Source organism: Garra rufa, chromosome 20 (assembly GCF_049309525.1).
Source record: "Garra rufa chromosome 20, GarRuf1.0, whole genome shotgun sequence".
In the NCBI taxonomy this organism is placed as follows: domain Eukaryota; kingdom Metazoa; phylum Chordata; class Actinopteri; order Cypriniformes; family Cyprinidae; genus Garra; species Garra rufa.
In genome coordinates, this window is record NC_133380.1 from 6,342,944 (window position 1) to 6,356,002 (window position 13,059).

Consider the following 13,059-nt stretch of genomic DNA (forward strand, 5'->3'; position numbering starts at 1 on the left):
TAAAATAACTGTTTTCTATGTGAATTTAAATGTAATTTATTCATGTGATGCAAAGCTGAAAATTCAGCATCATTACTCCAGTTGATATCAGAAATCATTCTAATATGATGATTTATCAATTTTGAAAACATTTGTGCCTCCTGAAACACGTGATACCTTTTTTCAGGATTCTTTAATAAATAAAAGGTACAAAAACAGATTTTTTCTTGTTTTAAATAAAAAATATATAATTTCAATAAGTTAAAATACATTTTAAAATCTAAATAATCTAGTATTTTTTGCATACACAGATAGATAGATAGATAGATAGATAGATAGATAGATAGATAGATAGATAGATAGATAGTTTAAATTATAAAATAATTTAAATTATAAAAATATTAATTAAATTAAATAAGTTAAAATACATTTTAAAATGTAAAATATTCTAGTATTTTTTGCATACACAGATAGATAGATAATTTATTTTAAATTATAAAATTATTTTAAATAAAAAAAATCTGTAATTAAATCTAAGTTTTAATATTTTAAAAACCAAATTAATCTAGTATTTTTGCATACACAGATAGATAGATAGATAGATAGATAGATAGATAGATAGATAGATAGATAGATAGATAGATAGATAGATAGATAGATAATTTATTTTAAATTATACAATTATTTTAAATTATAAAAAATGTTAATTAAATTAAAAAAGTTAAAATACATTTTAAAAATAATCCATTATTTTTGCATACACAGATAGATAGATAGATAGATAGATAGATAGATAGATAGATAGATATTTTAAATTATAAAAGTATGTTAAATAAAAAATATATAATTTAAATAATATTACAATATATTTTAAAAATCAAATTAATCTAGTATTTTTGCATAGATAGATAGATAGATAGATAGATAGATAGATAGATAGATAATTTATTTTAAATTATACAATTATTTTAAATTATAAAAATATTAATTAAATTTAAAAAAGTTAAAATACATTTTAAAATTTAAAATAGTACACAGTTCTGCATACACAGATAGATAGATAGATAGATAGATAGATAGATAGATAGATAGATAGATAGATAGATAGATAGATAGATAGATAGATAGATAGATAGATAGATAGATAGATAGATAGATAGATAGATTGATGTGCTTGTCCCTTTAAACAAGCCCAAGTGGTCACACAGATGCATTGTGGGAATTGTCCGGAGCCAATCAGAGTTTCCTCTGTACTATTTGATTTTGACCGTTTTACTCTTGTGGCGGAAGTTTTCTTTCTCTTGTTCTTTAATATTATCGTACTTAACACAACATATTTACATGAGCTAATATTTAGCTACCAGAGATGTGAACGTAGTCTAGCCCGTGTTGTGTGTTTAATTTGACTCGAGTCTGCTTCGAGTGTTGGGGTTTTTAACTCGTTGCTATGGCGACAGAATGGCAGAGTTTGGGCAGGTCGACGCTCTGCGAAAGCAGAACAAAGATTTACTGGATAAACTCAAGAAACAACGAGAACAACTACGACAGCTGACTCTCTTACGCCCGGATAAGGTGGACATAAGTCATAGATCGGTGAACAAAGCGTTTACCGGGGAAAGCGGCCCACATCGAGCGCCTTTAACGGAGAGAAACGGAGAGCAGCCTCAGCGTGTTTCTCTATCGACAACAGTGAAAACCTTCAACATACACGGTTAGAATATAAAAACTGAGCTGTGATGCACGGACAGTGTGTTTATTTAGTTCTCTTGTACCCCTGTGTGTGTATATGACCACAAAATTAGTCATAAGTAGCACAGGTATATTTGTAGTAGCAATAGCCAACAATACACAATGGGTCAAAATGATCGATTTGTCTTTTATGCCAAAAATCATTAGGATATTAAGTAGCTAGAGATCATGTTCCATGAAGATATTTTGTACATTTCCTACCGTAAATATATCAAAACATAAATTTGTATTCGTAATATGCATTGCTAAGAACTTCATTTGGACAACTTTAGAGGCGATTTTCTCAATATATAGATTTTTTTGCTCCCTCAGATTACAGATTTTCAAAAAATTAAAAAAATTACCCTTATGACTGGTTTTCTGGTCCATTGTCACACACACACGCACACAAAGTTTTAAACAACTTTTGTGAAAATAAATGGTCAAAATATGAGTCAAACAATGTTCCACCATAATTCAGGGGAGAAAATAGATTTACGTAAAAATGAAACGGCATACTTAAATTCTGATCTGTATTTATTAAAATATGTAAAACTTATACTAATTCTTATTATATTTTAAAGGGTTAAACTAACTAAAAAGTAAGATTTTGAAGTAAAATGTAAAAAAGTGTTTAATTCAAATAAAAAAAGTATTTTAACTATTTAAAATAATTTACATTATTTTATATATTAAATTAAATGACTGTTTTCTATTTAAATATATTTTAAAATGTAATTTATTCTTGATTTCAAAGCTGAATTCTTAGCATCCTTCAGGAATCATTCTAATATTCTGATTTGCCGCTCAAAAAAAAACATTTATTATTATTATGTTGAAAACAGCTGAGTAAAAATGAGTATCAGGTTTCTTTGATGAATTTAAAGTTTATAAGAACAGCATCTGAAATAGAAATCTTTTAACAATACAAATATCATCACATTTGACGCCAAGCTTTTAAATGGTATAGTGTATAATGTTACAAAAGCTTTTTATTTCAGATAAATGCTGATCTTTGGGTCTTACTATTCATCAAAGAATCTTGGATAAAAAATATACTCAACTGTTTTAAGTATTGATAATATTAATAATAATAATAAAATGTTTCTACAAAAGCAAATCAGCATATTAGAATGATTTCTGAAGGATCATCTGACACTGAAGACTAGAGTAATGATGCAGAAAATTCAGCTTTGAAGCACAGGAATTACATTTTAAAACATATTTTAAAAGAAAACTGTTGTTTTAAATAGTAAAAAATATTTCTAAATGCACTGTTTTTGCTGTACTTTGAATAAAAATATCTGCTGGCTTGGTGAGCTGATTATTAAAAAACTTACAGTTCAAAAAACGTTTGACTGATTTGCTAACAAAATGTCTTTGTATCTTCAGATGAACGGCGTCCTGGAGATTTTGAGGACTCCTCGCCAGACCCACGTAAACCCAAACCCAACCAAAGTTCAGAATTGAGCACGTACCACACGCTACTACAAGACACAGCGAACAGTCGCTGGAAAGGACAGAGCAGATCTGTGAGACTCATGCTGCCCAAATCTGCAGCTCTCAGCCCATGTAACCAGGTATGTGCACTTTCGCAGGACATTAGTCAACTGGTGAAGACTTGGATCATATTTGCTAGATGGCGCCAGGTAACCAGCATACAGCAGAGAAAAAACATTTACAAAATCTTTATGGAGATCTGATGGTTTGCATGATTTCCAAAGAAGTGAAAAAAACACTTACGTAGATAAAAATCCCCATCTGCTACCGTTTAGCCATGGTGTTTTCATTTCAAAAGTATCAGATGTGGTTTTTTTCTTTTCTTGGGACTGCAGAGAGCGACTGACAGCTCATCAACTGCTGGGTTGGAGATGGATACCATATCATCGAGAAACATAAAGCCTTTACTAGGCTACGATTGGATAGCAGGTGGGCAATTTGAATAACGTATAAAAAAAAAATTAATGAGCGATTTTCCCGTTTTAATTTGCATTGATGGAAAACACCACATTTTCCAACCAGGTTACAGTTTGATTTATTTTTTAGGGCTACTGGACGCTGAGAGCTCTCTTGAAGATCGCTCGGAGCAATTCTTCAGCGATCTTCGCAGCTTCCGTCAGACCAATCGAGATGATTGCATCCACAGCTTGTTATCAGGGTCAGGTTACATTCATCTTTACTTTTGATGTTCCTTAACTCTAGTAAAACCACTGAAACACTGCTGGCTAAATCTATTATATCTCACAAATCATACGTTTGATCCTGCGAGATGTCAAAAGATGACTTACTAATGCAAATGCTTATTTCCCCCACAGACTTCCACCTGTTGCTGATCTTGCATCTTCCACCCTTAACATTGAAGAGCCACAGCCAGCTGCAGACACACATCAGTGTAAGAGATCTGCTGATTTAGGTTTGCGTGACATCGCTTTGTCATGCATTTTAAAATCATGATGATTTCTTCATTTACCCTTTGGCCCTTGGTCCACAGGCACATTCTGCTACAGAATAAACAGTCGACTGTTTGCGGTTCCGCTGGATGCACAGACTGCCTGTCCAGTGTGCAAGATGCCCAAATCTGAACACCCGCATACTAACAGAGAGCCTGCTATAATCAGGTGCATGTGTCAGAGAGCCCACTTACTATTACTTTTATCATCAAGGACGCATTCAATTGATTAAAAGTGACTCCAAAGACCATTTTCAATGTTACGAAATTTTTATCTCAAATGAATAGTGTTCCTTTGAACCTTTTAGTCATCAAAACGCCCTGAAACGGAAGTATTGAGAAATGGTTTATACGTGAAACATAAATGCTTCTTGAGCAGCGTATTGGAATGATTTCTGAAGGATCACGTGACACTGAAGACTGGAGTAATGATGCTGAAAAATTCAGCTTTGCGACACCGATATATATTACTTTATAAAAGATATTCAAACAGAAAAAAGTTCTTTTAGATTGTAATAATATTTCACAATATTACCATTTTTACTGTATTTTTAATCAAATGCATGCAGCCTCTGTGAGCATGAGAGAAAAATAATCTATATATATATTTTAAATTCTTGTATGTTTTCATTTTAAACTAAATGCTTTTTAGTGATTCTAAATCTATCAAGTACTTTAATTGCAGTTTACAAAGTTTTGATTCATGGCTCTGATTATTTTATTTTAGTTTGTGTGCAGTTAAGTGATTGTTTGAGCGTTCGTATCATTTCTGACTATCTTTATGCATTTGTTTCAGGGTCAGTATTCCTCGCTCAACTTTGCAGCCAGCGTACAAATACAAAGCCCATCGCCGCAGCAGTTTTGATCCCTCCGACAGCCTGGGTTTGCCCTCGGTAGGTTTCATATAGTCAAATCAGCATTAACACTGAACTCTCAAGTGACAGACTAAATATATCCCAGGCCAATTGCGTTGGTGTTATTTAGACTTTGAGGTTATCAGCATTTACTAATAATGCACGTGACAGGATTGCTAATGGATAGTACATATTTTTTAGTGTTTGAATTAGGTCATTATTTGCAAACAATTGCATATGAAATAAAAGTTTTTTTGTGCATAATATATGTGTGCATACTGTGTATATGTATGTATGTATATATATATACACACACACACACACACACACACACACACACACACAGTACATATATACACTTACTATATAGACCTATCACCTTTAGTTTTATTGATCAGTGTTATTCTCAAACCCATAACATATGCAAATACGAATTTAACAGCACTGTTTGTCCGGATGGTCCAATCCTACACTGAACTCCGGCTCTCAGATGAATAGTCTGGATCTGCGGAGCTCCATGGCAAAACCAGGGGCTACAGGAGGTTCAGCTTCATCCTGGTTTGGCAATGAACTGGTGAGACAATATAGAGGGAAAAAATGTATTTAAAAAAAAAAAAAAAAAAAAAAATATATATATATATATATATATATATATTCTTACCCTGTATGTGTTTTATAATTAAACCTGCTTTAGATAGTGATCTTAAATCAGCCATCAGGTTCCTGTTCCAACCAAAATGCATATCTGAAATATAATCTGAAGAGTGTGGTTTCCCAGGAAACTCTAGGAAAAGTTTTTTAATCTTATTTAGAAATCTGAGCATTTTCTTCTGAAATTCCAACAAGTGCAATTAAAACCCTTGGAGCCCTTTGTCTCTTTGTGTTTTTGTCTATGCACACTTGCAGTTTGTGCCCTAGGGTTTGATTTTTGGATTTTATAATAACACTACTGCGATTGGATGACAGATAAACCAAGTAAAATACACAGGGTTTAAATAAACCAAACATCTGATCAACGCAAGGAATAAGTAGTAACCTAAATGACAAACACAAGAATAATTAGAAAAAACCTCATCTAAAGAAAATGAACTTAACATGAAACAAGGGCAAAAAAAAAGGGAACTGAGATGACCAATTGATTTGAAAGAAAAAACAGAACGTAAACCTGAGACTGTCTTTCAGGCATTTTCACTCATGGAAATTTTGTGTGTCAAATCTGTATTGTTTGTTTCATTGCACTCTTCTAAGAATACATCTGTGTGCATATGCTAGAAGAAGAAAATCAAGGAAAGACCTGGAAGCATATTTGTATATTAGAAATAACGTTTACGTCATTCAGATGTCCGTGGCGGTTCATATTCGTCTTTTCTGTAAGTAACATTCAAATTTTTCAGGATTCATCCTCTCCCGGTGCATCAAGACATCGCCATTCTGACCAGCTTCAAAATGTGGTTCGTTTACCACGGTATCGCTTTCAGCATTCAGATCCAAAGAGGCCAGAACCCCACGGCGGCTCTCACGCTCTTGACTGATTGCCGAAGTTGTTCAAAACACAGTTTCTGCATCCATTTTCTGGATTTACTCAAATGAGTGATTGTGACACATTGCATTTTTGTAACATGTAATAATGGAAAACATTAATAATTTTGTATGAACATGTGAATTGTTGACTACCAATGGCATGCTTGTTAAGTTTAATATAAATGAATGAAATAGAATATAAAGTAGTAATAGTTTTTTCTGCATCATCTGACTTTAACAGTCTTTCAATGTTAACTAAACAATAAAATATTAATGCAAGTTCTTCATGTGAAGCTATAGAATTTAAATGCACCTTAAAATGTTACATTAGTTCACTTACATTAATTGCACATTTTGAAAGGCTTAAATGCACTTTACAGTACATTACTTAATATCCATAGACTTAATGGTTAATTTAACATTACTGTGCTGTTATTAAATGAATGCTTTTAAATGGATAAAGGTAAGGAAAGGTAGTATTAATTTCTAAATGTGCACTTACTTTGAACCTGTTGCTGATCATTTTTTAGTTTAGTCTTCTTGACACTCCTCACTGTTGTCAAGGCTCACTCTTATTGGTTTGAGTGGTTCGTTGCACCCCACGCATTTTAAATAACGTTATAAAGGACTAAACTGAATGACACATTTACTGCAGCGCTCAGCCTCTGCATCTGCTGTTAATCATGACACCATCTACCTCAACAAGAAACACTTTTATTTTGCTGTTTTATCTGGTGAGTGAGGCTTTTATTTCTCTTTTCGACTTGGCGTTTTGTTTTCATGTTAATTTATGATGAATGTTAAACCAAGGGACTTTTATTATTGTCAGTTTTAGAATTCATTCTAAAGACCAAGCGAGCTTCAAAATAAAGGTTCCAATTAGCGCCAAAACATTTATTGACAGCGTTTAACAAAGATATTTTAATTCAGTAGCTTTTTCAGAAAACTGTAATTCAACCTTGGACACTTCTCAAAGCGATTTTAAAACGTAAATAGTTCTTGTTAAGGAGTGGAAGCGTGTTCCAAAGAAGCTTTATTGTTTAAGTTTTGAGACAATCTTGTGCCATTTTATGTGGGGTTTCATGACATCCAATGAATATCAGCTGCATTGTAATGAATATATTTATATGTTAATGAATAACAGTCAATATGAAAGAGTCAACCAAATGGAAAAAGCTGCTTCTCGCTTTCAGTGCACTGACCCTCTGAGCCTTCAGCCTCTGGTTCACTTCAGAATTTAGTCACAATAGAAATTCCAGGTTAGTAATAAAACAAAGCATGTCAGTTGCTAGTAACAGTCTGCAGTCATTTCTGCCCTCACTTTTAATGGTTTAATCACACCATGACCAAATTAAGACCAATCTATGAAAATAAATCTCAAAACAGATCAGTTGAGGTGAACTCTGACAGAAAGGACATTCAGGGATCCCCAGCGCAGAAGCATCCCACCCACTTACAACCGTGCCACTTTGAAACCTAGCAGCTTGTTTCCCTGTACATTTTATGTGGTTTCCTATGTAGTGACCTGGCCATAGAAGCAAGCTTGATAAGAATTTCTCTGTGGGTGTTTTTCTCGTAGAAGAATTTCCATTTTGTGACCTGTCTCTTATCTGTTTGTTCTCAAAACACAAAAACTGATTACGTGCTTATGTGATTTTGTCAGACCTCCTGTTGTGCAATTATAAGCTTTCCATCAAAACATCCAGGTTGTCCCTCAACAGCATTTTTTCCTTGACCTTAGTTGACCCTCAACGGGATAGTAGTTGTTTTTACGCTGCGATTGGGCGACCCAGAATGTCTGTTTGTGATCTAATCAATCTTTGACTCCTCTTTAACTTGCTTGGGTTGACGTAATGATAGATTTTAGCTTTAGTTAAAAGCATTTGTAACTAGAAGGTTGACAAACAGGTTGACAAACCTCCAAAACAAACATTTCTTAATAATAGCTCCTACCGTTAAATGACACTTTAAAATGCACACCCATGAGATAAAGCACTTACCTGGGGTTCATTTTGGGTCAGAATTACTCTATGGTGTTGCCTATTTGTTTGTGAATTGAGTATGCAATCTGACAACTGATGGAAGAACCTTTGGTTGATTTCTTTCAAACACGTTTATTTTTATTTAACCGTGATGTAAGACATTCAGACTAAAAATTTCCACTGTTGTGTTTCTTTTACAGTTTTTTGCATTTCTACATGTCAACGTTAATGGTAAGTTTATACCACTCCCATTTTATTTATGCCACTTACCTTATGTCTGAAATACAATCCACAGTCTGCCTACTTCCAAAGTATTCTGTGCAATGGTGTGCAATTAGTCTGCTAGTGACTCACATATTTAGGTCATTATTTTAAAATTGGATTTTTGTGTGTATGTGTGTGTGAACATTTTAAGAATCTTTTTCCAATTTAAGGAACCTGAAAGGCTTCCATGGATGTTAAATGTTCTTGATTGAACCTCCATGAACACATAGCTAAACATGTTTTAACCCAATTTGATATGTGCATATTCAACCGTATTTGTGTTGTAGACTAACTGGTAGCCACTGAGCTAAATGCAATCCCTGTGATTCAGCTTTCTGAGGGTAGTTTACCAGAAATTATTACCTCACCGCTTTGCAACCGTTAATTTGTCCGTAAAGTCTGAAGAAAATACACTCAAATTTAGACAGTAAGCATGACCCAGTGTGTTTTTTTTTTAAATAAAAACCTGTGGTTAGTTGCTTAAACTTCCATTTAGTTTCTTGTAATTTTGTACTGCATCACTTTCTGTGTTTGGATGCAAGCATCACTAGCTTAAAATTCTTGGGGGTTGGCTCTTTTAACCATCTAACAACCATTGAAAACACCTTCGCAAGCCATTTGGTTGTGGTGAGCTGTGCAACACTCATGCTTAATTGTGAAACTGAAAATTCATGCAGGTTTAAAGCAACAGATGAGTTGGTTAAAAGCAGTCAGTCTGTCCCTATTAAAACTTAACTGGCAATTACAACGTCCTCATGTCCCTTACTGACCAAAGTATTGCATCCTTTGTAAGACTCACGCAAATTGACTGTAGGGAGTTTTTTTACTCAGCTTTTAAGTTGTCGATTTTTCCCTTGAGTTTCAAAATGTCTGTAATTTGTGTAAGAGTGTGTACTTAGAAATCAGATGCCAGTCACTTCAAAACTCTTGTAATCAAGCTGCATGTACTTTTACTCTTGCAAAGCTTGAAGATACAAGATCACTTTTGATGTCTGTTGTTTGCATTCTGTTTCACATGTAGGTTCTAACGGACACAACCGTCAGTGTGACAGAAATTCTTACGAGAAATCCAGTCAGACTGTCCGGAGATGTGAACGCTGCACTCAAGAGTGTTCTGGTTAGTAGTTGCATGACATTTCCCAGCATCTGAGCTTTGAAAATGACACAGGCTTGTTTTGAATTCTGGATTGTCACTGTCCTTGTTATTATTTACATACGCATTCCTGCTCTTACTGCGGCGTGTGATTCATCAATGCACACTATTACATTTAAGGAAAGTTTATCTTTAATATTTTTTATACAGCAGTTCTTTCTGGTTCTCGAATCTCAAAGTCAAGTCAAAATCAGCAATATTAGAGCGATACCAGATCTCCAACAGCCGTTGCACAGTTTGTAATTGTATCACTGCGCTTGCGGTAAGCTACTTCTTACAAGTGTCATGGTGGACGCCCAAATCCAGTATCATTTTATAAATATTAGGCTTTATTTTCCTCTGAAGCACTAGATGCCAGAAAAATGTGCTGTAGCACTTTCCAAAACATCTGCTTTTCAATATACATGTGCAATTTTGCTGATTCTGTGCATACTTGATTTAATATTTGTGGTAGATTTAATTAGCAAATGAGAATATTCCCCTAAAATTCTTGAATATATCTTGAGACAAAGGCCTTCTTAATGATTTTCAGTTCAGTTTTTAAACAACAAAAGAATATGTAAAAGTATGGGGTAAAAAGCACCCCTGCTGCTGGGACTAAAAGGCACAATTAACATGGCTATTAATAGAAGGCTGACTTTTATATTTGTTGGCCTGACATTGTTAGATTCAGATGGTAGATATCATATATTATGTTGGGTGTCCATCTTAAAGATAATCACCATGTTTAGAATGAAACCATCATGCTATTAATCATATCATATAATAAAATATCCTTTGTTGTTACTACTGTATATCTATATTAAATTACTATGGGATCTCCTTCAATGCTTTCAGAATCTTTGCAAGTTAAAATGATTTTGTTTCTGTGTTTTAAAATATATGTTTTATTTTAACATTTTAATGACAGTATATTGCTATGTGATTGTTTTGAAGAAGTAACTCAGGCATTATTAAAGGGGTCATCGGATGCCCATTTTCCACAAGTTCATATGATTCTTTTGGGTCTTAATGAAAAGTCTCTAATATGCTTTGGTTAAAAAGTCTTAATAGTAGTATCAAAAAAACACCCTTTTACCTTGTCAAAATCAGCTCTGCAAAATATCAGCTCATTTTATTGCATGGGCCCTTTAAATGCAAATGAGCTCCGCTCGCCCCGCCCCTATCTGTTTAGGGATTACGAGCTGTAATGTTTACTTTAGCCGCGTTTAACAATGAAACTTGCCAGCAAGCACATTTTCGGACGCGTGAGATCGTCAGCAGCTGTTCTGCCCTCATGAATCCACCTGAGAGCACCTCACTTCAACCAGATCTTCTGGAATTTTCCGGTGGCTCTGTCTCTGTAGTGGTTAAACATGAGATATAATTAGTTTTGGGCAAATCTAATGGGAAGTCTTTGGTCTCATTAATCTATTATTTGTTCCTGAGCAAATCCTTTTGGCAGAATCTCATCATGTTTATGTAAATTCAGTGCTGTATATCAGAGCGCTGCCTTTGTAGTTTTGACTGAATTGCCTAGCAACTTTTATGACGGCTGTTGTTGTAATAAAAATAATAGTGGTAATTAATTCTGTATTTCATATAAATAATTGCAATATTTATTAATGGTGCACGTGTTCGTGATGGTGATTTTAGTTACATTATTCCGCCATTAGATGTCGACAAGAGACTGTTTTTATTAGTCAGCAGTAAAGACTTCTACACTGAAAAAATGAACACAGTCATAAGTGGAAGTTATTTTTAGTTTCAACATCAGCTAACAAGTGCACTGAGCACCGCTGTCTTCAGAAATTATATTAAAGTTATGACAAAGATGGCGCTTTCCTCAGCGGACATTCAAACTAATCGTAAATATTGAGTAAATAAAGAGTAAATGCTTTGGACATTAGTAACGGAGGCTTGGGCTCAGCTGTTAAACGCTCAACTTTAGATTTGAATCCATGGCAGAACAAAGTAGTTCTGCACAAAGACTGCTTTTAAAGACAATCCGTTTTGCATTTTATGCATTTACACACTCGTGCCATCGAACTGTTGTATAAACGGATATTGCTCATATATAACAATGTTATTTTTCAGCTTATGTCACCAAGGATGTTTCAGGAGGGAAATGTGGGAACGCCCACATTTCATCATTTAGTCAATTCAGACTGGATAAAATCAACCCAGTTTCTCTGTTTCACTTAGATGAACAAATGATTCTTGCACAGCAAGACTGGGAATGTGTATTAAAAAGTAAAATGAATCAATTTCATGTTGACTTCTTAGCAGTTAATCACACAGGACATGTTTTTGCATCTCACTGTGCTCCTTTTCCATTATTTTTCCATGAAAACATGCACTAAATGGATAAATTAAACTTTCATCTTTTAAAAAATGCACTTCCTAGACCTTGCATTTAAACAGGTTAAACCTAGTCATTCATACAAAATGCGTTTTTCCATTTCATTGCGATACTTCCCCATTGTTTTTTAATGTAAGCAGCCTATAGGCTTACAAACATGTTTAACCATTGTGTTTGCCTCTTTTTCAAGCATTTGAATGTCTGAATGTCCTCTAACTTAAAAAAAAATGCTTATGGGACCATTCTCACAGAGCCAGTTTTTCCAATTTTAAAACGTGAACTTTAATTTTACATTTTCGAGGGCTGCATTTTTAAAACGCTGCAAAAACTCAAGATGTGAACATGATCACATTTATGATGCATGCTTATGATGGAACACTTATGGAAGCCTGTTTCCATCACAGAATAAAAAATAAAGGTAATTGGCACTTTTATAAGCTATAAACTCAGAATTGGGAGATAAAAAGTCACAGTTACCTTTTAAATAAGTTTTCATTTCGTGGCAGAAACAGGCTTTCGTAAAAACCTGTGCTATGGAATGCAAAAATTCAATTTTTTCCAATAGAAATCTACCATGTTTCCAGGATTAAGTGTAGTGTTAAAAGTACAATTCAAATTTAATATACAGTAGATAAGATGTTTTTGTAGAATTTTTGTTCACTGATGGATTTGTCTGTCTTTTTGTATTTGGGTGAAAACAGAGGATAAAAATGAGATAGAAACTACTCCATGTACGCAGAAAAGCAACAGAGTTTGCTTCTGTAAACCAGGTTTTTACTGTACGAAAG

General features: G+C 33.9%; 1 protein-coding gene and 1 long non-coding RNA gene across 2 annotated transcripts; both read left to right on the forward strand.

Annotated features, from left to right (window-relative positions):
• The first annotated feature begins 1,268 nt into the window (after positions 1 to 1,268).
• On the forward strand, positions 1,269 to 6,795 carry miip (migration and invasion inhibitory protein). The gene is made up of 9 exons (XM_073826307.1): positions 1,269 to 1,690; positions 3,100 to 3,287; positions 3,543 to 3,636; positions 3,754 to 3,865; positions 4,023 to 4,099; positions 4,199 to 4,325; positions 4,953 to 5,049; positions 5,453 to 5,584; positions 6,405 to 6,795. Exons 1-9 carry the CDS (start codon positions 1,438 to 1,440, stop codon positions 6,540 to 6,542), a joined length of 1,218 nt encoding a protein of 405 aa, XP_073682408.1. The 5' UTR covers positions 1,269 to 1,437; the 3' UTR covers positions 6,543 to 6,795.
• A 1,811-nt stretch (positions 6,796 to 8,606) lies between these two features.
• LOC141293641 (uncharacterized) lies at positions 8,607 to 13,059 on the forward strand. The gene is made up of 3 exons (XR_012340787.1): positions 8,607 to 8,744; positions 9,799 to 9,894; positions 12,973 to 13,059. It is a non-coding gene; the product is annotated as an uncharacterized lncRNA (long non-coding RNA).

Coding starts and splice junctions, on each gene's coding strand:
- miip (XM_073826307.1), top strand. CDS start 1,438: ATGGCAGAGTTTGGGCAGGTCGACGCTCTGCGAAAGCAGAACAAAGAT. Junction 4,326..4,952: donor AGAGAGCCTGCTATAATCAG/GTGCATGTGTCA, acceptor CATTTGTTTCAG/GGTCAGTATTCCTCGCTCAA. Junction 5,050..5,452: donor ACAGCCTGGGTTTGCCCTCG/GTAGGTTTCATA, acceptor CGAATTTAACAG/CACTGTTTGTCCGGATGGTC.